Consider the following 26,866-nt stretch of genomic DNA (forward strand, 5'->3'; position numbering starts at 1 on the left):
GGTCGTCCGAGGGGTCCAACCAGCGACCGCGCTGGCCACTCGGTTCAAAGTTCGCGCGCGCGGTGACCTCCAGGCAAGGGAGGTGCGGCGCCGGGCCGTCGGGCACACGCGGACACGTCAAAACACGCTGCTCCGCCGAGGCTTCTCCCGCACGAAGGCGCAGCATCTTGACTTGTGAAGGGAGAATTATGGCGCTCGCAGGATAGATTCTGCATCTTGCAGATTCGGGATCCGGGCTTGTGGTAATGGCACAACAGCATCCCCGCCCTCAGATAAGGCGCCGGGAAGACGAGCTGCCTCCACGTGGCTCGGATGCCAGGCGCGCACGTTCGTCAGGCTCGTCCAAGTTCACGTCCAGTGTCGGGACGCCAGGTAACCTCACGTGCCCAGGTCCGACTCGCCAGGACAGGAGCTCTGCTCACCACGTCGTCGCCAAGGCACCTTGACCAGCTCCGCTCGGGTCGTTCCTAAGACCTTGCTTCTCGCCACTGGTCCCGCTTGGTCGTTCTGCAGCTTGCAAAACCGACCGGCAAAAGGCAACACCCAACACGAACAAGTGCCCTCTGTCTCCCGTCAAACACCAGACAAGGCCATAATTCAAATCAACCTAACTAAATTGTTTTCCCCTTTTTTCTCCCGCTGCAACAAGAGGCAGGTGTACGATCTAGCACACAAGGCTTAAACAATCAGTTTTCAAATCATCAACATAACAAAATAGAAACAATTAATAATCAGCAATAATAATGACAAATAGAATGGTCCCCTTGAAATCGCTTTGGACCGAAAACATACTACTGAGGAAGCAAATGAGGTCATTCATTTTTCCCGGCGATATTTTCGCGGAATCTGAAGCTGCTTATATTTGCGACCCTGCTTATCCGTGTAGCGGCGGTACAATAAGCCAGGTTCCTTGCCAAATGAAACCCCCTTTTTTTCCACTCCCCGTTTGACGCTCTTCCTCAGATCGGCTAATGAACAATCTTCCTGTTGCTCGCGAATCAGACTTTTTCTTTCAACTGCAGCCTGCTCCTGCCGGCTGGCGGAAACCAGAGCGAGTGCGGAGCCCGCGTCGCCTAATTGCGGCGTCGAGTCTATATCGCGGCTAGCACTGCACGCGTCACTCCCACTCACTTCCAGGACCCGCTCGTCTAGGCCAGCCTCCGAGCTCTGCCTCTCCCGTGACTGCTCGCCACTCAAGTTACCGTGATCGGTCCGTGTGCCGCACCGCTGTTCGCTCACCGACGCTAAGTCAAGTTCCCTCGACAGCGGGCGCGCTTTGGATCGCGTGGGGGCCATGTACGCCACGTCGGCAAAGAATGATTTGCCGTGATCCCTCAGCAACTGCTCCGAGCTATTTGAGAAGAGGTAGGAAAATTGCTCCGGGAGGGCGGCTGACACAGCGGCTTCGGTGTTAAGTTTCCCAAATTCTCCTTCAATGCTAACCGTTGCGATCGGTAAACAGACACTCTCCTTCTCGGCCACTTGCCGTATCCTAACGCACTCTCCCGTAAAATCACTCGAGGAGACGAAAGACGGGTGAACAACGTCCATAGTTGCTGCAGAGTCCCGCAGTGCTCGGCACTTCTTGCCGTTTACCTTAATTTCCTGCACATAGGGCTCCAATAGACGTATGTTTTTGTGAGTTTCCTGTATCGTTGCAAAAGCAATTCTCTCTGGGCAGCTTGCAGCGATGTGCCCTTGCTTTTTGCAATTGTAGCAGGTTAACGGTCTCCGTTTTTCAAAAGAACGCGTCATTTCGTTTCGCTGTTTCGGACCATCGTCATCATTCTGAGATGCATTCTGTCCATCCCTTACAGTTTCTTTGGGAAGGGACTCGTCGTCCCGAAACTCGCGACGCGTGATTTCCTTCCGTTCGTCGGGCTTCCCGTAAAACCCATCTCTTCTATCTGCTTTTTCTATGCGCACTGCCTTGCTGTGCAAGCTGCGGCGTGTGTAATACTCTTCCGCTAACTCTGCTGCGTTGTTTAGCTTAACCTCCTTTAGCCTATCTTGCAGCCAGAGCCGGACATCCTCATCAATGCAACGGTAGAACTGCTCCAACGCGATGCATTCGACAATTTTGTCGCGGTCGTCGTAAACCTCTTCGCCCTTCAGCCATTCCACCAAGTCGGCTTTTAGACGAAACGCGAAGTCAACATTCGACTCCTTACCCTTTTTTGCATACCGGAACCTCTGCCGGAAAGCTTCGGGCGACAATTTGTACTTCCGCAGTAGCGCTTCCTTCACATCACTGTAGCTCTCAAACGCCTCTTTCGATAAGCAAGTTATTACGTCTGATGCCTCCCCAGGAAGCAACGCTAACAGATTCTGTGCCCAGAGGGATCGCTCAATGCTATTCCGTTCGCACACGTGCTCAAATTTCACGAGGTATTTGGCCATATCCTCTCCGACGACAAAGGGTGGAAGTTGATCGCGTATTCTTGGAACGTTAGAAGTGAGACTAGGCGCTGGCGAGCTATTTCGGGTCTCCAACTCTTTCATTTTAAGCTCGTGCTCACGAATCTCTCTCCTTTCCTCCTTTTCCTCCTCGCGACGTTGCTGTTCTCTCCTTTCCTCCTTTTCCTCCTCGCGACGTTGCTGTTCTCTCCTTTCCTGCTCGCAACGTTCCTTCTCCTCCCTTTCCCGACGTTCATTGATATCCGCCCAGGCCTCAGCGGCTTCCTCAGCCGTTACGTCCCCAGTCCTCATGACCTCAAGGATCGCATTCTTTCTTTTGGTTGAGCCCAACTCAATGCCCAACTCCTCACAAATTTCGAGAAGTTCCTTCACCTTGTACTTCTCCATCGTTCACACTGTCCTCCTGCTGTTTACCCTTTTTGAATATACCTGCCGTACGCTACTATAACACTACTAGTAAGACATATGCAAGTATTTCACACACTGCCCTGTTTACCCTCTCAGCATCCCCTGGTTTTCAAAACACTCTTACTAGGCTTGAAACACACAAGGTTAAACACAATGCAACACCAAGTCAATCCCTGAGCTACTATAACCTGTGTCAGAGAAAGTCTGGTGTTTGAGGTAAACTTCAGGCACTCACCGCGCCGAGGTAGCTGATGCCGGTCAATCCCACCGCTGCCACCAGTGTTACGAACTTGCACCGCTGCACCACGAATACGGCTTTGTGGTCCCGTAGCGCTCGTCACCCGTTTCGTGACAGAGCGTTGGTAGCGAAGACTCCGAGCCTGGCGTCGATGAGAATAACAAAAGGGACTTTATACATTATATACAGGTTATCATACAGGACATGAACGGGTCGGCACTGGGGCCGAGTGCTCACAACAAACGCGACTGTTCTCGCACGACGACGTCCGGCGAAAACGCGTTTCACATCTCACCCCAGTCGGGAGCGATACTCTCTCCCGGTGGGGTCGGCAGATCCTGTTTTCGAGCGGCGTGTCCCTGCTTTTATAATCCCCGAGGCCCATTGTCACTCAAACGGCCCAATACAAAGTCAGCACACGACGGTCGTCCGAGGGGTCCAACCAGCGACCGCGCTGGCCACTCGGTTCAAAGTTCGCGCGCGCGGTGACCTCCAGGCAAGGGAGGTGCGGCGCCGGGCCGTCGGGCACACGCGGACACGTCAAAACACGCTGCTCCGCCGAGGCTTCTCCCGCACGAAGGCGCAGCATCTTGACTTGTGAAGGGAGAATTATGGCGCTCGCAGGATAGATTCTGCATCTTGCAGATTCGGGATCCGGGCTTGTGGTAATGGCACAACACACGTCACCTTTCGTCATCTTGATGAAAACGCAAAATTGCATTTTGCAATACTTCCGCTTTCCGGCACAAATTTCAAAACACGTGACCTCTCGACAGCCAATCAGAGAGTAAACATGGCGGATAATGGCGGCCGTGCAGCCGCCATGCGTGTCCAGAATAGCGCCCATGAACGCACAAGCACCTCCACCAGATGTCACGTGGTGGTGACGTTGAAGAACACAGTAGCAGTACTCTGAAAAACAAAACTAACTTTTATTGGGCGAACCTGTGCCCACAAAAACAGGCTACACTTATAGCACAAGGATAGCGGTGAACACGGTCGGCGATCGTCGAAAATCTGATCAGCGGGTCAAGCGCGTCGGCTTTTATACAGCAGTCGATGAATGTTCCAGACTAATCGTTGGGAGCCGCATACCTTCCACAAAGATCTACACCATTCGAGTCACGCGATGAAATCAGATAACACAAGGTTCGGCGACAACAGACAGCGGATAGAAGCATCGATAACTTTCCAGAAACCGGATATGTGCAGGCGCATCCCGTGGTGTACGATAACATTTGTTAGGCGGCGAAACGTGGTCGCCCGATAAAGATAAGTATACGTGTCAATACACACACACACACACGCACACACACACACACACACATATGTTCTTTACGTTTGAAAGGTAGCCTGCAGAATTCCTCTGTACCTACATTATATATTTATATATATATATATATATATATATATATATATATATATATATATATATATATATATATATATATATATATATATATATATATACTGTGATGCGTACGCATCATTGGAGATCGTTTCTTCTTGCCAAAAATGCGCGCTGCACAACGCTCAAAAAGACGCCGACACGGTTTCTTTTTTCTTTCTCACTTTATCTTTTCAGCGCAACTGTTGTATGCTAGGCGCTACCCGTTTATGCGCGTCCCCGGACGATGTGCGTGAGAAAGTTTGATTGGTTGCATGCGGCAAACAATGATACAGCACGACGCGGCATAATCTTGCCCTGTACTTAGATTTAGGTGCACGTTAAAGAACCCCAGGTGGTCGAAATTTCCGGAGTCCCCCACTACGGCGTGCCTCATAATCAGAAAGTGGTTTTGGCACGTAAAATTTATTGTTTTAAGAATCTTGCCAGGCAAAATGTGCCGTATTTAGTATCTGCCACAACAGGCAGTAGTACAAGCATAGAGAAAGAAATTTCAACAAGAGCGCACACTCCCATAGAGCCCAGTGGCCGAATTGACTGTAGCACACCAAGCGGATGGTATTAACTCCTTCCTGTTTCTGTTTTGGATCCGCGCGTTTTGAACACCAGTTAGTACACGCCGCGCCGGCTCCGCTGTTCGGCGCGGCATTTCTTTTTTTTTTTCGCTTCTGCTTCCTATGCCTTTGGCGGATTATCGAGCTTCTCGTGGTAATTCTTGTTACCAGCGATCGGCGGACTCATCAGGACTGCCCCGACACCAAGTTTCGCCAGGTAGGCCCATGTTCTGGCCGAGAAGCAGCGCCTTTTGTCCCGCCACGCAGGCGGGGCAAGCTAAGCCTATCTCCACGTATAGGCCACTAATGCCCGGCCGCCGCGGCGGCGGGGCGTGCCAAGCCTACCGTGTCGACGGACCTCATTGGAGCTCCCAGTCTCCGACGGCAAAGTGCCAGGCCTTTCCTGACGTTAAATGGAAGTTGTCCAGGTAGAAGGAACAGAGATTAGGCCGGAAGATTTCGGCGAGGGAGCGGAGTGGCGTGATGTCAAGAGGAAGAAACAGGCCGACGGTGCGACCGAGTCGGCGCATAACCAGCATGTGCACATGCAGCGACGGACGGTAGCCACGTCGACTACGGGAGTCACCACAGCGTAGTACAAAAGGAAGTACGCCCATCAAGTGCAGCAGGTTGCCATGGCAAGCCGTAGGGCCAGAGTTACCGCCGGACTATTACAAAATCGTCGTACGCCCCCGAGGCGGCTTCAACGTGCGCGATTACGGACGGTTCGCATTTATTGCTGCCTACGTAACGCGGCGGGTGTAGGCAGAGAAGCGGCCGGGGAAGATTGCATCTGCCTCAACGTTAAACAGAAGGTCGTGGTGCTCAGCACGCCGTCTGAAGACAGAGCCAAACGCTACGGAGTCATAAGCAAACTTTGCATCGGAGACAGAGAGTTCGACGCGAACACCTATCAAGCCGCCCCGGAGAACACTTCCAAGGGCCTGATCAGGAACATTACAAAGACCGAGAGCCCGGCAGACGTCATCGCTAATCTAGTGACGAAGCGCAACCCCGGAGTGCTGCACGCGAAACACATGAGCAACACGCACAACATAATCGTTTTGTTTGACGGGTTCCACCGTACCGAGATACGTATATTACGGATCTATGCTCGTCAGATGCTCCCGCTACAGGAAGCAGATTGATGTGTGCTATGAGTGCGGAAGGCTGGGACACCGCGCCGACGTGTGCCCCAATCCCAACGACAAGATTTGCCGTGGATGCGGACGCAACAATCCGTCGCCTGAACATCGATGCGAGCCGCGGTGTCGACTGTGCGGCAAGGGACACTTGGACCGCGGTCCGCGCATCACGTGATAGGACGTCACCAGTTCGTGCGTACCGCCGTTGGCCCGCGCAAGAGCGCAGCCCTCGCGGTCCAACAAATCGCCGAGGCTTTTCCCGCTTCAGTTTTGGCGGCGGACCGCACGCAAACCGCAGCGATTTTGGCGCAGCCAGCGAATGTTGTCCGGCAACAGAGTGTCTTGAGCCAAATCCACTCGTTTTCGGCTCAGCAAAAGCCAGTCAGGAGCGCTATTCAGGGGCCGAATCTTATAACGGTCCGGAATACGAACCGTTCGCTTCGCCGCTTACGTCACTTGATGTGCCCCTCCCGAGCCGGCGGTGGAAGAAGGGGAGGACGCGACCAATGGATGAGAGGGTGCCACCTCTGAAGTGTACGTCATTATATGACGAGCTAATCGAGGAATTGCAGAATGTTTCCGCTTGCTAAATAAATGTAAAATATAAATTTAATATTATACGCCAAGTTCTGAAGTATAAACGTGTGGTGCCGGGCGTTTACGCAATGCAGAAGTAATTTATTAATGTCATTCTTTTTTATTCTCAGCCGACAGGCGGTATCGCAAGCGTAAATGAGTTGGCAGAGCGCAGCGATATGTCGTCTGCTACCGGGAGCTCGCACGATGCATGCAACAGGAACGCACTACCAGCACTTCTCAAATAGATAGCGCGACAAAACCGTGAACTGGTTCTTAGGGCACATTCACACCGGCGACTTGAGGAGGTCGCGCGACCAAGTTGGTCGCTTTGCGACCAGTCGCAAATGGTCGCAAACGGTCGCCTTTCTCGAAAAGCGACCATTTTGGGCGAGTCGCTCTTCCTTCTTTTTTCGCCCTTCGTCATCGGCTCGGACATGACTCGCTCGCCGCCGCGCTGTCGCTATCCCTGCGATCTGCCCCACGGCGCGTCGCGTGATATATAGAAGCAATGGAACTTAAATCGAACATTACGCTATACGGGCCCTGCGTTTCCTGCGCAAAGTCAAATCGAAGAGTGTGGCGCTGACGGTGCGCGCTCTGCCGTGAAATTGAGGAACAAAGTGCGGCACTCCCGAAATAGAAAAAGAAGGGCAGCCAAATAAGATATCTCCACAATATCTTCTCGTCCTGATAGTATAGTTTTACCAGCCTAACGAAGGAAGCGCTGAACCAGCCTAGGTTGAGCCCTTCTGACTGCTGAACGGCGATCTGCTCGCTATTCACACTGGCGATAGCACTGGGAATTCGATCTCACCGTGCAAATATCTCCTTGGCATTGACTTTGAAGCTGAGGTCACGGGAAAGCTGACTCAGCCCTTCAACGGGCCAACACAGTAATTGCGAGAGCAACTTTGTGGACAATGTCGGCAGCAGAGATCTAGGCAATTCCGACGAATGCTTCGCGTCCGACTGAGCTCTAGGAGCTGCAGGCCGGTGGCAATGAACCCCAGCGCGCAATATTCCTTCCTCTGCGTGGAATGGCCACTCGTACGCTTGCACCCGAGTCTCCTCCATTTGATAGCGTAGCCTGCAAAAGGTCTACTTAGAAAGCCAGCAAGGGCGGTGCAACTCATTATCCGTCACTTCTTCGAAAGCGTATCACACTTCCAGCCGTGGTCGACACAGAAAGAGGAACGCCAAGCAGACGACGAAGGCAAGTAATAGCCTCCGAAGCAACCAACGCACGCGCGCGCGACGCCCGCGTATTTCCGGGGGCGCGCGACCGGCGCGCACGGCCAGGGTCACAAGCCAACAGCCAAGCCACAGCAACGGAACCCAAAGCGGACTACACCTTCGCCGGTTCCTACGACCGGTTCGCTTTGAAGGTGATTGACAGATGCGTGACATATTCGAAAATTGCGATACCGCCCCGCTGCCTCTGGCGACCTGTGACGTAATCAAAATTTTGGCCAATCAGGTGAGGCCAAAGGAACGGTTCCCCAACCGAACCGTTATGAGATTCGGCCCCTGGGGCTCTATTCTGGACACGCATGGCGGCTGCACGGCCGCCATTATCCGCCAGGTTTACTCTCTGATTGGCTGTCGAGAGGTCACGTGTTTTGAAATTTGTGCCGGGAAGGGGAAGTATTGCAAAATGCAATTTTGCGTTTTCATCAAGATGACGAAACGTGACGTGGAGCTGCAAATTTTATGGACTAATACATTTTTGTGGTCCTTGGCAGATATATTGTGATGTTAGCGCTTCAAAAAGAATGTGAGCGGTAGCGTGCAAAAGCCAGTGCAATGCATCTACAATTGCGCGAATATGTGGTGGCGATCCAAGATATGCGCCATGCCAGCTCGCTGATTGGCTGAAGGAATATCTCGTGGGGAGCGTCACAGGAAGGGCTGTTTCGTAAACGTCATTTTGACGATGCGTGACATTGCGCTGGGCCGCCATTGCTGAGATTTTCCGCCATAATTTTGCTGCGACGAGCCGCGCGAATTATGCTAATGAGCAGCCATATGCAATGGCAGCCGAGAGGAATGCGTATCGCCACATTTTCCACGTCGTTTGGCGCCACGAAAATCTTTTGCTCATAACGCGTGCTCATAGTATGGCTCTCGGATAGTGTTGGCATTTGTGTTTGGGGCCATCATTCTTTAAAAGAACGCGTTTATACAAAATAATATTGGTTGAACATAGCAAGCTTTCGGCAATGTTGTCCACTTTTCACTGCTGCATTCGTATTGTAATCAAGATTAATGCCTTTTCGCACAATGAAACGTTATGACAACTGCCTCTTTCTAATTTATAAAAAAAATGTACGCAAGGCGGCGCCTTGAAGTTTCCTCCCGCGGTGCGAGTAACCAGCGAAATGAACAAGAGATGGCAACGCCGGCGCTTGCGTCGCTCTAGTGGATATCTCTGGCGCCCGCAACGCTATCGGTGATATTCGGCCGTTTCTCGGCCAGCCGAGTCGGGCTGAGTCCCTTGCGTTTCACGAGATAGCGATAACGTGGCCTAGAACGTGCGCGCATCACCACTGGTAGGTCGCGTATGTTGTCTCAAGCAAGAAAACAAGTGCGTTGGCGCCAACATGCGATGACTCTTTGCATTTTCCGGGGACAAGCATCCTAGCTATTGAAGCAGACGACGGCTTGTACGCAGCAGACGACGGAAGCGCGAAGCGTTTTCGACGGAACAATCATACGCTTTGATAGCTGCTTTATTTTTACTACGGAGGAAAACTGTTTTGCTTTACCGATAACGCTACATTCAGTGCCTTCATTTCAGTTTCTTAGGCAAAACGTCAAGTTGGCGTCACGTTACGTAAGCAAAACCGGGCCACCAGCGCCATTTTGTTTGCGTCGAGCCTACGTCACGCATCGAAGAAAATGGCGGAATGTCCAGAATAGCGCCCCAAGCCAGTCGTTTCATGTCCGCCGTTCCGCCTACATGTGCGTGCAGCAGATATATTTTTTTAAACACCGTGTCCTCTTGGAGTGACGAGGAGGTTTTTTATTTTGTATCCCTCGTTGAGCAGTTCCCTGCTTTGTGGGACTTGAGCCGGAATGATTGCAAGATAACGCGGAAAAGCGTTAGTGTAGCTTGTTGATCTGCTCTGCCGTCTGCTCTGCCATCTCCTATGGCGGTCCGCCGTGTGGATGTGCACTGCGCCGGACCGGACCGCGGCGGGCCGTGAAGTCGCATCACGTGACCGATCGGCCCGCAGACTTGGTCCGTCGTGTGGATCGGCCTTTACGGACATAGACGAGTGGACCGAGACGCTCAGAAGGGACGTAGGCGCAGCAACGAGCGATGTTCCGCCCGAGGAGGAAGGAGGAATAAACTTTATTTGTCCAACGGTTGTTGATGTTGGTGCCCGAGGCGAACCTCGAAATAAGTGACAGCAGGCTCCTACACATGTGGGAAGCAAAGCGAGCCCTCCTAAGAGATGGAAATACCAAAGACACAATAAGGCGTTGCGCAAACGCATAGCACAGTTAGACAGAGGCATCGAAGAACACGCACTTCAGGTATGCAGGGCACAATGGGAAGACACGTGCAACGGCTTCGAGAGGCAGATGACCGGGACGAGCACTTGGCGCCTTTTTAGACACCTATTAGATCTGGAGGAGACTCGGGCCACTCAAGGCCACAAGAGTCGTAGACTAGTAAGAGATTATAAAGGCGATAAATTCCTCGACGCAATACGTAACCGTTACATTGAGAAGGCCGAAAGCATCCAGCAGGCCGAGTACGACGGCGTGGCAAACGAGAAACTGGACGCGGAATTTAGCGAATCGGAAATTCGATTAGTCCTGTTCGAACTAAACACTCGATCGGCGCCCGGCCCGGACCGGGTTACCAACAAGACTCTGCGCAACCTAGACGACGAGTCAATCTCCCGACTCGCGGCCTACGTCAATGAGTGCTGGCGCGAGGGTTCTCTTCCCGAAGCGTGGAAACAGGCCCGCGTTATCATGATTCCTAAACCTGGCAAGCAAGTCACGCTCGATAATCTATAAGACCGATTTCACTTACGCCTTGCGTCGGCAAAGTCATGGAACACGCAGTTCTCACCCGCGTAACCGACTTTCTCGAAGATCATGACGCGTTCTCGCACACCATGCTAGGATTCCGCCGCAACCTCTCCGCACAGGACGTATTGCTTCAGCTTAAACCCCAGATCGTAGACGACACTACCAGCTCCACTAAGGCAATTCTAGGCTTAGATAATAAAAAGGCCTTTGACAACGTTAAGCACGAAGCGATCTTAAAAACAATTAGAACATTAGGACTAGGCCAAAGAATGTATAAGTACGTTAGAGATTTCCTCGCGGACAGGCGCGCATGCGTCGTCGTCGGCGACGAGGAATCGCCGGAATTTGAGACGGGTCCGTGCGGCACGCCGCAAGGATCCGTCATATCACCATTACTCTTTAATTTAGTTCTACTTGGTCTACCCGAGAAATTAACAGAAATAGAAGGATTACATCACAGTCTCTACGCGGATGACATCACCCTCTGGGTTCCCGGGGGAGCATGTGACGGTCACGTCGAGCGAACGCTACAGGCAGGAGTAGATGCGGTTCATAATTACTTGCGTGGAATGGGCCATGAGTGCTCGGCCACCAAGTCCGAACTCTTACTCTATAAACCCACAAGAAGGGGTCGTAAAGCCTTGCGCGAAGAGGAACGGGAATATTCCAAAACACGCATTACATTGGCAGATGGTACTCCCGTACCGCACGTAGAGAAAATTAGAATCCTAGGGTTACACCTGTAGGCAAACGGCCATAACGGAGAGATGGTGCGAATACTTCGTCGTTCGCTAGATGATACGATCCGACTCTTGCGTCGCATCACGAATAGACGCAATGGTATGGGTGAAGAGTGCGCGATCCGTCTCGTGCAGGCGTACGCGATAAGCCGCATAACGTATGTTGCCCCCTACCTGAAGTGGACCGGGGCTGAAAAAAACAAAGTCGAATGCATGATCCGAAAGGCTTTCAAGAGGGCGGTCGGCGTTCCACTCAACGCGAGCGCCGACAAGTTTTTAGAGCTCGAAGTTCACAACTACCTCAACGAGTTAATCGAGGCGCACGACGTTGCGCAATACGAACCATTATCGAGGTCAAAGGCAGGTCGATGCATCCTCGAGTCGCTCAGCATCGCGTACCACACTCAGCACGGAGAGAAGACGGCGGTTCCCGCCTTTGTTCGCGGCCGCTTCCCAAGAACATGCACCCGACGCACCACGCCGGGAGATGCAACAAACGAGCAAGCGACCTTCAGAAGAAGTTTGGTAACAGCAACGAGGCGGGGTACGTAAACGCGGCGCTATATGGAGTAGGGAGAAGCGCGCACGCGATAGCGGTTGTAGACCGCTCGGGTAGGTGCCTCGCGAGCGCCACGGTGACCACGGGACACACGGAGGTAGCCGAAGAAGCCGCGCTAGCCCTAGCAATCGTCGCGGTGCCGAACGCTGCGATCGTGATCAGCGACTCGCAGGCGGCAATCCGCGGCTTCGCGCGCGGTCATGTTTCGCGGGAAGCTGCCCGAATACTCCAAATTTCTGACGACGGCGACTCGTCATCGCCCTCGCAACCCCAAAATTCTACGGTCTTCCTCCTCTGGACCCCGGCACATACCGATGTTCCGCTCGCAGGCAACAAGGCGGCCCACGCCACGGCTCGAGGTCTCACACGCCGAGCCGCCGCTGATTATGTGGCCGCCTCCGCCCCCGAGAGCGGGGCATCGGATCTGCCGGATCGGGACACTACAGCAGAAATACAGCAACAAGAAACACACTGGGCGTGGGGCGATCGCCTAACCACGTTCAGAGACCTCACCCAACACTACAGACTCGAAAGACGTACACTCCCGCCACCGCACGATAAATTGAACAGGAACGAGGCAATAACTTCACGCTTGCTCCAGACACACACCTACCATAGCCCCGCTATCTTACACCACTGCTATCCGCGTTTATATCCAACAGACGCGTGTAAAACATGCGGACAGAGAGCAACGCTGCGACACATGCTCTGGGAATGTGCCGGCAACAACGGCAATCAAACCAGCTCCGTTCGCGACGCGTCCATAATCATAGTCCATAATCGCGGCCGTTGCCAGAGTAGGAGAAGGCTCGAGCTTGCTTCTTCCCGACGCCGCCCCGGATGCTGCAGTCGCCGGCGACCTTCTCCGTAGGCGTCGCCGCCGCTGGGAGGCGGCTATCAGAAGTTCAGAGCTGGCAGACCAGCTCGGGGCCGTCCGGCAAGCCGAAGGTGCCGCTCGAGTCAAAGGACTTCGAGCCGTCACCTGAGGCCACCACAGCAAGAACTGCCGGACTATTCTTTAATAAAGTTTCTTCTTCTTCTGCTGCTGAAACCCACGTGGCCTTTGGGTGGAATTGTTTCATTATCTAGTAAAAATGATTGCGAACGACCTTTACAAGACTCCGCCGAATCTGTCAGGTGCAATTTCATAAAGAAAACGAAAGACGTCTTCTGAAATGATGAAATGTTTATTTTGCTCTATATAAATACTCGTTCTGGGCTTCTTCTACATTCATCCAAAGTTGTGGCACCAGGTAAGCAGCAGTCGTTGCCGTACAAAGCTCCCAGGATGCCATCAGCTGAAAGTAAATTACAAGCATGTATCATTTCGGTATATTGACCTAACAGTAGTATTGCGTCTAGAGGCGAAACGTGCGTAAGTGGTGAATGAGCGGCATTACAGATAAATTCACTTTTACGTACATTTCGCAGCAGAGACTCCTCCCAAACAATGCCATAAAATCTGAAGAAAACATCCGCTTTTCAAGCACCCCTCCCTTCCCGGACATTATTTCCTGCATTTCAAGAGCACAAATACATGGGTGACTATATACGCGTTTCCAAAACAACTTGGCCTCAGTCGACGCGATGGTACGCCAAGTACACAAAGGTGGCTACAGTACAGGCTCAGCCAGACCATGTTACACGCTCGCAGAATGCCTTCTAATCGCACCCAAGTCAGACTCGTGGGTGCAAAGCCTGTTTTCAGTCGCTCAGAATACATAAATGTCATGTCCTTGGGCTCCTCCATGTTATCTTTTACGCGTCCTGCCGGCGCATGCAACACTCCCGTGTTATCACTCTCGGCAATCGCTCGTCGCGTTTTCGAGAAGCGTGAGTACCGAAATAAGGTATATGTTGTTGCAGGGCTATAAAATGCGTCACAAACTAAATTGTCCCACTAAAATTCAGTACACGCAAAACTAACTCACTATGCCCGGCTTGCTTTTTTTTGCTAACAGCTTCACAACCCCAGGCGCGGTGAGCATGCCTCAAGATATCCCCCAAAGTTACCAAATAAATTACTTTTTCGGGTCAGAGAATGCGTCACGAACGTCTACCAGTAAGATTCAGTACACGCGAAACTAACTGCTGCACACAGCCGAGCTGCTTTTCGCTAACTGCGCCACTACGCCGAGCGCGGCCACTGTGCTTGAAAAGTACCCCAAAAAGTAGCGAAATTAGTTACAATAATGTCTGGGGTCAGAGAAAGCGCCAAAACTTGTCCCGGTAAGATTCAGTACACGCGAAACTGCGTCACACGGCCAAGGTGCTTTTCGTCAGAAAGCCAGGTGCGGCGAGCGTGCCCAAAAACTACCGAAATAAGTTATAATTATGCTTGGGCTCATAGAAAGTGTCGCAAACATATCCCAGTACGAGTAATTAACTCATACTAAATAGGCTTGGACTGCGGAGCTGTTTTTCGATAACTGCGTCACTACTATAGGCTCAGTTTTGTGCAGTAAGCCTAAATGTGCTTGAAGTGCGTCGCAGACTGTCAAACGAAATTCCTCACCTTGCTGTAGTCCAGCAGTGCAGCGGTGCCGTGTCGAAATGCAGACAGAACACACGAGAACGCCGGGAGCCCAAAAAACGGTCTACATCCAAAACAGACGGGTCGCCGAGCACGCGAGCTTCACATGCGCAGCCGGCCTCGCTCACTCCTGCGGCTTGTCTGGCGCATGACGTATGCACGTGCGTCTGGCGTACCCGTGTCACACAGGCAACTCGGATCTCCTTCAAACTTCCTTCCCTTAAAGGACCGCAAGGGAGTATCACCTCAAAGGAGTTAGCTGTTTGTCACACGGCCTATAAGCGAGCTTTCGAAAGCAGCCGCTGGGGGCCCATTAGGCGCTGCTCACCTCGTACGCAGTCATGAAAGAAACACGTTATATATTGCTAAAAAGTTTTGGTTCCTTGTCTTTTCTTACAAAATACAATTATTCATGCATTGCATTTTAAATATGGTATCTATATTAAAGACGAAAAATTCCAAGAACGCCCGGTTTGAGAGTCGAATGTAGCTGCTCAACTGAAATATCTTTGTCAGTGCTCAAATACTATATTATATGCAATAAAAACAGTTATAATTGCTGGTAAAAGCAAAATTAATAAAATTGAGGGTGATTTCTTGACTCGGAATTCAAGCACGCTGGGAACAAGAGTACTCCCTTCAGTCTGCAAGGGAGATTTTCCATCTCCTTTCGCTGGGAACTTCCTTAAACTTCCTTTGCTAAAGGACTGCCGTGTGACACGGCGCGCATCTCCCTCGAGATGAAGACGTCCTTGGTTGAAGGGAGTTAAAAGGACTTTAGCCGCGTCCGTGTGACAGGAGTATAACACGCAAAACTTTTTCACTTTTAGTGGGAAAGATTAAAAAATAATAATAAAACGTTGTTTGGAAGTTTTTTTCACATTCTTTTTTTCTGATGCTCGCGTCAACTAACGGACGGAGTTGAAACTAGGCGTGACATGTTTCCTGTTACCTGTTTTTGAAGAGTGTCCCCTCTTGTTGAATTTCTTTGTCTATGGTACAAGCTTTATTCTCTCACTTTTCGTCACGGGGCGTTTCCGTCTGACGTAATAGCGGGGCTACCTGTTGAACGCTCCACTTTGCTCGGTTTCGATATTGCCTCGATTTAGCGTCGAAATTTCGATGATTTTTTGTATTTAAGCGCCACACTCAAAACTAAAAAATATGCGGTGCATTAAAATGTGACTGCCACCGAATCTGCCATAAAGCGACTGCTGCCCCCAACGTTCTAATAAACTGTGTTACTTAATCTTTCTTTTTATTAGTCTTTTCAAGCTTACGATACTAGAGGCAGGTATCCCCGCCTTGCTGCCAAATCATCTGTAAGAACGCCACCGTCCTGGCGCTTATAGTCTTTCACAAAAAAGATCTGCTATCTAAAAATACACCTTGTATAACCTGCGTCATTACATGGGGCGCTGTTTCTTGGTGATGAGAGTCATGAGTTGGACAAGATGGTGGCTAAGCGTTTGCGAACAACACTGAAGGACTTAGTGTGATGAAGTTTCTCGTGAATGAGTGCAACGTAAGTGAAATTCATATCTGACTTGAAGCACGATATTTCCCTTTCGGGGTCCGAGCCACAAACACATTAAGGATGGTGCAAAAAGTTTAAAGGTGACTCTATATAAATAATTTTAATAAAGAAGTCCAAAGGAGACAGCTTCGCCGCCACTGTATTCTTCCGCGGGAACATTGCGGAAGCGTAGCGCTTTACCGTTCATAATGAACAGATGACATTGAATCAGCTCATATACCGGGAGCATGTCTGGGGCGGTGATTCATGACCACCGGAAGTTCTAGAAGGCAGGCGGCACCGTGGCACGCTGAGCGGTAAACCACTCACATCATCCGCACCAAGGAGGATTGCATCGAAAAAAGAGATATACGCGTTGAAATGTGTGGCCTTACACTAAAGCGCCAAGATACTCGTTATGAGCAAAACGAGAACCACGTTCCGACAAGTAGACTTGTTTTTTTTTCAAGGCCAGGGACTCGTTGTCGCTCGGAGAAGAAAATGCTCTTATTTGAAAATCGTTTTTAAGACGAAATTCTTTGCCACCTGTCGTCGTCCGAGTGCGCTCTTGCCTTTGAGATGGGACTCCCCCCAGGTGGGGATGTCTCCACATCGGCGCGCGGCCATGAGTGAATGCTGCGCCAGAGACTCCGGCACCAAGGCGTACAGCAAGGCGTACACCACGGCCAGCACCAGCAGCACGAGGACGACGGCGGACAAGCAGCTCAGGCACAGCAGCATCTGCCACTGGAAAAGAAACCAGAACAGTCACTAAGCAGAGTGGAACGGGACTGTAAGGCGTTACAACATGTCGAGTCAAACGAATGAAAGCTGATGAGTCTTGAAACTCCTTCCCAACTGAATGCAGTGTAATGGGTAGGCGGGTAGACAGAACGTCCCTGTAAAACCCCATATTGTCCTCTTCAACAGACATTTTGGCATTTTGCATTAGGTTCACTCCGTTTTGTTATCTCCGCTAATGCAACGTCTTATCGTTTTATGTTTAGAAGCACGCGTTCTCGCACGACCTGTTCCATTCTGCATGTCTCAGTCGAGGACGGACGGTCTTGTTTACTTTCGACCTGGTTGATATATTGCAGATTGATTGAGGTCGGAACTGAGTTTAAAGTTAACTGCAGTTCTTCCCGAGAGGGTCAGTTGCTTGGATCCAATGATTTCTGTTACATTTAATTCGAGTTATTATAACTCTTCAATAAGTTGTGCGTGTTCGGTTAAACTTTGGTTGTTCTGGTGCTCATTCTATTTTCTTGTCAGATTTCTGTGAAATTCACGTAGCTTCTTCATCCTAGAAGTTCATGGCCGGTCGTTTATGCATGTAGTGCTAGATTATTCGCACTTCGTTGCTTTCTGTGCCGTGAACCACCCTTGCGAGTAAACCAGGGTCACAGTTTGGGTGGATATAGTGTTGATATTGTTACGTAGGAAGACGTAAGCATGAAGCATGAAACGTAAGCATGAAGTCAAGTTGTTTTTGTTTCGAGGCGCTAGCAATTCATATATGCGTGTTAAAGGCGTAATACAGTGTGGTGCCCTATCCCCAATCGTAATTTATTTCCCTAACTTAAGAGAGAGAAAGAAGTTTAATGACAGGAAATGCCGAGAGGTCGGCCTGAGGTATATTCCTCTAGCCAGCTACTCGGCATTGGGGGAAGGGGAAGTGGGAAAGAAAGAGGGAAGAAAGAGGTGCATGATGGGTGACGATGACGATAGAAGGAAGATGTAGAAAATATGGCAAGCAATTGGGCATGCTCAAAGTCTGCAGTCCAGGCCTCTAATTTTTAAAAAGTTCAGTAATGCCTTGATGGCCTTAAAACTCGACTGAGCGTCTGGCCAAGAGCCTAAAATAATATCCTCCGACAACGGTGCACTGTCGAGACGCGTAAGGTCCTTGACCAACCTATCACGCTCTTCCACGAACTTAGGGCAGTCACAAAGCACATGACCTATAGTTTCAGTCACATTGCACACCTCACAGTGTGGAGACTCGGTGCGTCGCATGAGGTGCACTAACTTAAGGCGCCAACAATGCAAGGGCTGTCACTGCACTAAATGCACACTGAAGATCGCGCCATAGTATTGTGCTACGAAATAGACTCGAACGTCTCGCAGGGAGTGTGCTCGCTGTTCCCATAATTATTCCGCTTACAGAATGAAGCGCGAAAGTCTGCCCGACCATCACAAGTATTCAGATCAACAAAAGCTCGGAGGTTTACGCCAAGAGCCGTACAGCGTCCTGATAATTCGTGCGCCCAGGTGAAAAACACGCGACGCAGACGGGAACCTGAAGCTGAGAAAGAAGCCAACTGGAGCGCGATCGAAGTTTGGCCGAGTTGGTAATTCATGTTGCATACATTAGAGTGAGCTGTAGACGCCCACAAAGAAGGAAGGGCGTAAGCATATAGGTGGTGCTAATTAATAATTGTTTATCAGTGTTAGAGTTACGAATAATCCACTGGAAATTAGCACTGTCGATGGAGTGTACGGGAGTAATTTTCTTCGTTTATTTTTTCTGTCAGTGTCGTATTTACGACTGGCAAGGAAACACAGCTCGTCCTGTATATATGTAATCATCTCATTGTAGACATAGCCTGTTCGTGTCTGCCCCGCTTTAGCGGAACCTTCAGCAGCAATTACAATTTATGCCAAGTAGAAAGCGTCGATAACAACCTGCGGCCGGTTGCCTACTTTGCTCTTATTCAATAAACCGATAACTCATAGAGCCACTAGAGAACAGTAAGAAAATTGCGTTAACCTACACTATAGTAGGCGACAGATGTTAAGTCACAAAGAGGCAACCCTTAACCATTAGCATGGAGGGCTGCTATGCCGGAAACGACGTAAATATTAAAACGACTGCAGGAGGACACAGACGAATGACCAACGCTATAAGTTGAAGTTCCCGCCACACCACCTAAGTGACATATACAGTTTGACAGTGTTTGGTCGAGATTCGTCAGGCGTTTATAAATAAAGGAGAATCGTACTGCGTAACTGTGGTGTTCTGACAGTCAGGCAGAAACCAGGCAGTTGCAGGGAAAGTACGCAGAAGGAATTTGTTTATTCCATGGGCAAGGTGACTGGTGAGCGCCAGCACAGCTGGGCCGCCATCTGGTATATAAGCCCTTATCAAAGGGGCGTGTCGCAGTAGCGCACGTGTCGGTTATCGGTAGACGTGCAGCCACTACACTCCCCCGTTCTTATTGTATTTCGGGCGCATGCATTGAAACAAAAGTAGTTCATAGCACATAGCGGTCCGGAGGGCACCGCTGCCTTCCAGGATAACGCCGCTCTGCCGTGACTGGAAGAGAAGACGAAGCTTGCTGCACCGGCGTCATCTCGGCTCACAGCTGCTCAGGGTCGTCTCGCTGTTCAGGGATGTAAGGAAAGTCCATATCCCTGGCTTGAATTATGTGGTTCTGGTGGCGCTTCTAGGCAAACACATCTCAACCGGTTTGCACACGAACTCTGTATGAAACAGGTCCAGTCCGCCCTAACAAAATCCCAGGCAACCACTTTGCACCGCGTCTGAAATTTCGCACAAGAACACTTTCACCCACAGCGAATCCACGTGCGCGCTGCTTGCGCCGCACTGTCTGGACGAACTGCTGCGTCAAAACCTTCTGCTGCAGCGGCGGCTTGACTGCATCTAGACGGGTGCGGAGTCGACGCTGTAGCAGGAGAGTTGCCGGCGTTTCGCCCGAGGTCGCATGTGGAGTTGTTCCTGTAAGACAACAAACTCTCCCAACGTTGTGTTACAACGTTGGGAGAGTTTTCCGCAGTGCCTACTTTTCCGCAGTGCCGCTTTCAAAGTTTGGACAAATCGTTCAGCCTGTCCATACTGCCCGGATGGTAGGCTGACGTCCTTACATGGCGTGTGCCGATGTTCTTAAGGTAGTTTGAAAACACATCCGAGATGAATTGCGGCCCGTTGTCAGATACCACAACTTCAGGGTAACCAAACCTGCAGAAGATTTCGTGGAGGCGGTTTACTGTGCTTTTTCGCGGACGTGTCTCGCATTTGGCCCACCTCCGGCCACTTGGAGTGAGCTTCGACCACAACCAGGAGCATGGCACCCTTGAAAGGTCCTGCAAAATCTATATGCAGACGTTCCCATGGTCTCGTTGGCCATGCCCACGGGTGCAAAGGAGCCAGGCAAGGCATCACGCGTTGAGTTCAACAGGGGTTGCAAGAACGCACTTGGGTCTCAATGTCGCGATCGATGCCTGGCCACCACACGTATGTGCGTGCTAGTTCTTTAATCCGAACAATTCCAGGATGTCCCTGGTGCAATTCTTGGAGCATCTGCGACTGGTGTTTCGGAGGAATAACGACACCTATTCCAAGAAGAAGACACCCTAGCTGTGCAAAAGGTTCACAGCGTCTGTGAAAAAACGGCTTAATTTCTTCACTCACGACGTTCTCAGGCCAACCGTTCATTACGTGCTGCATGACCATCTTTAGAATCGGATCTCGGGCCGTTTCGCGTGCTGCATCACGACAGTTGATTGGCAAGGACTGCATGCGTAGGAGATAGAACTGGTCATCCGAGCATTCTTCACTTTCACTTGAGAGGGGCAATCGATATAAGCAATCTGCTTCGGCGTTTTGACTCGATGGCTTATACTTCAAAGTAAAATTGTAAGCAGACAGAACTGAAGCCCAGCGTTGCAGTCTAGCTGCGGGAACAGTTGGTATTCCCGTCTTAGGACCGAAAATTGTCTGCAAGGGTTTGTGGTCAGCAACGAGAACAAATGGATGCCCGAAAAGTAAGTAATGGAAGCGTTGGACGCCGAAAACTAGAGCGGGTGCCTCTTTTTCCAGCTGGCTATAGTTGACCTCCGCTGAAGATAAAGTACGTGATGTGTATGCAACCGGATGGCACTGACCATTTGGCTCCACATGAGAGATGACAGCTCTTATACCGTATGCCGATGCATCACACGACAGTTGCAGGGGCGCACTGGGGTCGTAGTGAGCGAGAACTGGTGACTGTGGCAGCAGCTGCTTGATATCCGAGAAGGCTGCTTCACACTCGTCACACCAGGCCCAGGGAACATCGAGCCGCAGCAATCTATTTAGGAGTAAAACGACGCTTGACAGGTTAGGAACAAATTTGCCATAGTAGTTTATCAAGCCCAACGGTGAACGTAATTGCTGCTTGTGCGTGGGACGCGGAGCCTGTGCGATGGCTTCTAGCTTGTCAGTTGCCAGTTCAATTCCGTGCGCGCTAATGACATGTCCCAAGTACTACAACTTGCCTTTGAAAAACTCGCATTTTACTTTCTTTACCCTGATGCCTCTGTCTGATAACCGTCTCAGTACCGCCTCCAAATTTTTCAGATGCTGCTGTTCAGTCCTTCCGGTGACCGTGATGTCGTCGATGTAACGAGTAATCCCGTCAAGGCCCTTCAGAATATTATCCATGATCTCCTGAAGGATCGCCGGCGCTGAGGCGATGCCAAAAGGCAAGCGGTTAACAACGTATAAGCCCCTGGGCGTGTTCAAAGTCAGGTAGGCTTTGGAGTTTTCGTCCATCTCGACTTGCTGATAAGGCCGACTTAAATCAATTTTGGAGAATTTCTGACCTCCCGCTAATGCTGCCAAAAGCTCATCCAGCTTTGGAAGCGGGTGCGTCTCGACATCTAGGATCGGGTACAGCGTGAGTTTGTAATCTCCCCATATTCTAATTGACCCATCGCGCTTTACTACGGGAACAATCGGTGTTGCATACTTGCTACTGGCGACACGAGAAATTAATCTCCACTTCTCGAGCTTTTGCAATTCAGCCTCTACTCTTTTCACAAGAGTGAAAGGCACACTCCGTGCTTTTAGAAAACGAGGCACTTGGTCATCCTTAAACTGGAGGCTTGCCTGCTCTCCTGGTATGGTCCCCAACTCATCCTTAAACAGGTCTTCGTTTTTCCGTAGCAGCGTTTCCAGTGCTGCGGGTGGACTGCCTGACGCAGCGGACACCTTGCAAATACCTCGAATGCTACCCCAGTCTAGCCTGATATGCTGTAGCCAGTTGCGACCTAAGAGCGGTTTGCCGCCTTGCGGAACAATGTAAAGCGGCAATCGTGCCTCTTGGTTATTTTGGCGGACCAGCACATCCATTACTCCTACAGGCTTTACGGCTTCCCCTGTGTATGTCTTCTGTTGCATCTTTGTTGGTTGCAAACAAACACCAGGAAAGTACACTTTAGCCTGATGGTGCGACATGACCGATACTGCTGCTCCAGTGTCGAGCTCCATATGTACGGTTGTTCCTTCTACATTTACGCCTACCATTATGGGTGCGGTTCGTGACACGTCGACACTGTTGAGCTTAGTGAAGTCGTGCTGGGTCTTGCACTCAAGCGTGCACATGCACGGCTTCTTGTTTTTTTTTTGGTTCCACTCTTGCTGCACTCTTGCTCTGCACATCCCACGGATGTGCCCCTGCCGGTTACATTCGAAACAAGTAGCTCGTACGTGCGGACACGCTTGCGCATCGTGCTTGAAAGAACCACAGCGATGGCACTGCTGGGACTTGCCACGTTTACTTGCGTACTTATTCTTCTGCTTTCCGCCCTGCATTCGGTGAACTAAGCCACCGCTATCCGATAAATCATGGGCTGTCACTGCATTGTTCATTGCGGCCGCGGACGCCAGAGCATGGTCAACTGCCTTCTGGAAAGTGCTTGTCCTCGACGAACAGCTGTCTCTGGATGTCTATTCGCCGCATGCCACACACAAACTTGTCGCGAAGCGCATCGTCGAGAAAAGAACCAAAATCGCAGGTTTGAACCAGCATGCGTATCTCTTCTACAAACTGAGCTATCGTCTGCGTTTCGTCCTGTACGGCGCGGTAAAACTTGGCTCTCTCGGCAATAACGAACGGCTTTGGCGACAGCTGTTTGCTGAAAACTTCCCTTAACGCTCTTAACGACTTCGAAGTAGGCGTATCGGGAGCAGTCAAAGTCTTCAACAGTTGGTAGGTTTTTGGGCCGTTGAGATTCACGAAAACGTCGACTTGAAGGTTGGCTGGAATCTTGTTTGCCCTCAGGTACGATGAGAGTAGCTCGTCGTACGACGTCCAGTCACTGGTCGAGTCGTCAAAAGGCTCCATCTGTCCCAGCTGCGAGGCCATCTCGCAGTACTGTCGGTTCCGAAGTGAAGAAGAGAATGCCAATTTAGCTGCAGGGTCCCGCTGTCGATGTGTTGATCCTCGTCACCATTATGTATTCTTCCAGGCAGGCAGGAACCAGGCAGTTGCAGGGAAAGTACGCAAATGAATTTCTTTATTCCATGGACAAGGTGACTGGCGAGCGCCAGCACAGCTGGGCCGGCGTGTGTGATAAGCTGGGAAGACGTGCGCTGGCTACATTGTATGCACGTGCGTCTGACGTGCCGCTAGCTTGTTGCTAGGCAACGCAACAAAAATAAGTCGCAAAGTATAAGTTTATTTACACGCAAAACGTTTTCACTTTTAGTAGGAAAAAATAAAAAAAAATAAAACGATGTCTGTAAGTTTATTTCACAATCTTTTTTTCTGATGCTCGCGTCAACTAACGGATGGAGTTGAAACTATGCGTGACGTGTTTCCTGTTGCCAGTTTTTGAAGAGTGTCCCCTCTTGTTGAATTTCTTTCTCTATGGGGGCGTATCCCAGTAGCTCACGTGTCGGTTATCGGTAGGCGCGCAGCCACTACAGTAACAAAAGAAAGGACAACTCAACATGAGAGCGTGAGTGAGCTTTCGTTTCCTATCTGTAACCGCCGCAACATGAGAACGCCCTAAAATCTATGACATCACCATTAAATATCCAGCGCTACGGTTTATGCATGAGACTTAAGAGTTGTCTTTCACTTTCTCCGACAAACGCTATCCCTTTTTGCCAAACAAATGCAGGCATAGTATTAAAATGTAATCTATAGTCTCAACAATAGCGTGACCATTCTTTAAAACCGCTATATGAAATGCCTTTCTCTTTTATTGCTTTTTATTTTTTTTACTTATCTAAAAGCCAACAATTCTATACACAATAATTACAGACTCTTTCGCGAAAGCTATCACACAGGCGTTAAAGAGCTCCTCATAAGTCCACATTGGGAATCTTGTTAAACACTGAAAGTACCATCTATGAAGCGTTTTACAGCAAGAATTGTTCACATATACGTTCATTAATTACTCTAGGAGATGCGAGAAACTCAAATGTCACGTCACTATGCTACGAGGCGGCGGTATTCTCTTCCATACAGACACTCCCTTCTTCTGCCTGTTCCCTGCATTGGGGTAAAACCCCTTAATCTCCCAAAGTAGCGTCATTCACTTCCCTCCTCCTCCGCTCGGCGCGGCCTCGATGGTGGCGCCACCGGTGCTGGGCCTGCCATAGCAGACGACGGTAACACGCTACAGGAGGAAATCCGCGGAAAAGCTTGTTCGAGCCCTGCGGAGCAGTATTTTCAATAGACATCTTGCTTCGTCAGTCCGTAACTGGCCTTAAAAATGTCCTGTTGGAATTGTGGAAGAAATTGAGAAAAGGACTATTATTCAAGACGTATTTAAGGCCTAAAGTGCGCGCACGTTGAGTTCGTGTTGCTGTAACATGACGCAAGCACGCGGTGTGCTCAAACACGCGCGTAATTACAAGAGTTTCAGGTTTTGACAGCGTGAAATTATGTGTACGTGGTTTCGTAGGTTCATTTACGCACCTGCAGGATACCTTTGTTCGGTCGGCGCGTGAGAGATTCCCACTGTCTGCGGTCAGCAATGCCTGGCAACAGGGCTGCTTTTTTCATTGTGGGGTGCATTGGAAATCGTGGCGATAGATTGTTTTTTGTTTACAAGTACTGCTCCAGGAGGGCACATGTAACGGCTAACGGAGGCCTCTGAAGAGCACGTGACATTACAATAAAGCAGACGGTGCAGGGAGTCTTCGCATACAAAATTCGCTGTCCGCTATAGCGGACAGACTATCTTATACTCCCTTGGCATGCACAGGCTTCGGCGAGCCCCATCCAGCCCTGGTTCTAGCTTTGGTACTCCCGGTTGTTGTTGCTCTCATGTTGTTACAACTAGTAAATAAAATATATTGAAGAAATAGAATCGCGCCGACGCGCCAACTTCTAAAGCAGCGCTAGCTCGCCCGCGCGAGAATTATGAAACGCCAACGAGGAATTTACCGGCCCACGTACGACACTACGATCAAAGTGCACGTTAAACATCCCCTGGCAACCTAGATAAAGTTATCCGGAGCCATACACCAGGGCCTCCATCATAGCTTTAGTCACTTCGGGACGTTAAAAACGTTAATTACCACAAACCAAATCAATACATGCGGACGTACATTCGAAGCTAAAAGGCTGCATCCATAAGTAATAGTCAGCCTTGCAAAAGCGTCGAGAATGTGCTAACTTCTGGTGGAGCTCAAAACACACCCAGAATAAAGTCACTTCTATGTAACAGGAGAGCTGCAAATGCGTGCACTTTCACGCAAGACCAAACTACATGAAACAGAGAGAGCACATTCGAAAAAAAAAGTCAACTTCAACGCACTAAAAACCACGCAGAGCATGAACACATACACGTTTTCGAAGCGAAAGGTGTCATCTAGGCTCAAAAGAAGAGGTTGTGAGGAGCCGTGGCACTTCACGAAGCCGTGCGTTCTTAGCCACTTCCTCGAAGTCAACATGCCCGATCCTGTAAATCCACACTTTTCTTTTTGCGTTGCGCCCGCCGAATGGCAAACCAAAAAGCTTTTTGCCCTCGCTGTGCCTGTTGCGGCAACCGAAGGCGCAGCAGCACGGCATCGCAATTAAGTTCTCGGCCCTAACACATTCTATTACGCTAACGCATTCCGTCAATCCGCCTGCCGTACTTTCGTCGCGCAGGCCCAGCAATGGAGGTCGGAGCGCGCTGGAAAGAAAAAAATAAACAAAAGCGCCGCGCCTGCTCCGCTCTGGAAAGAAAAAAAATATACAAATGCGCGGCGCCTGCTTGCACGTGACACAGATTGGCCAATGGGGGAGCGGAGGAGGCTGGGGCGACAGGAGGCGTGGAGGAGGACGCGCCAGGGTGAGCGGGGTGTCGGAAAGATCTAAGAATGGCGCTACTTTTGAAAAATTGAGGGGCTTTAGTGCCTCCTCGACCATGGCGCCGCCTACGATGCTCGAGCGCAGCGGACGACCTTTCGCAGAGTGAATGCACGCATAGCAAGGCAGTGCTCTTTAGGCATTGACGTTGGCTTTCCAGCTCCGCGTAACTTCGTGTACAGCATAGAATTTCTAGTCGGATGCTTATACAAATTCGGTAACGGCAGCTTTTAGTTCACTTTTTTGATAACTATTTCTTAAAAAAGTACCTAAAGGAGTGTTAACGCTGTGCGTTGACGACTGCGAATGTATCGCGTGCCCTACAATTAGGTACGCAGCATTTCTCAAGGGCGCGTCGCAAGATCTTGTTGCGAATGGTTGTAAATAACACGTTTACCATCGAATGACAACCTCTTGGCTTCCAGCAAGCCCTCAGCCTAAAGAATCCGCGCCGCCCTTACCATGTGAATTTGCGGCGCGTATCAGCTGTGACGTACAAAGGCTGACGGAGATCACTGCTCTGGAGGTTCGAAAGTGTATTACAAGCTACAGTGCCGCCAACGTGCGTGCTTGCCAATCTAAGCGCGCGCAAAGCCTCAGAGGTGGGCGCTGGTGCTATTATGTTTC

At 50.4% G+C, this 26,866-nt stretch overlaps 1 protein-coding gene across 1 annotated transcript in view; it reads right to left on the minus strand.

Annotated features, from left to right (window-relative positions):
• The window catches only part of LOC135908408 (uncharacterized), a 117,215-nt gene that overhangs the window by 68,968 nt on the left and 21,381 nt on the right, over positions 1-26,866 (minus strand). The window contains exon 5 of the mRNA XM_065440190.2: positions 16,718-16,892. Coding sequence (XP_065296262.1) covers positions 16,718-16,892 — 175 coding nt within the window. The remainder of the gene's footprint in view (positions 1-16,717; positions 16,893-26,866) is intronic.

Source organism: Dermacentor albipictus, unplaced genomic scaffold, assembly GCF_038994185.2.
Source record: "Dermacentor albipictus isolate Rhodes 1998 colony unplaced genomic scaffold, USDA_Dalb.pri_finalv2 scaffold_30, whole genome shotgun sequence".
NCBI lineage: Eukaryota > Metazoa > Arthropoda > Arachnida > Ixodida > Ixodidae > Dermacentor > Dermacentor albipictus.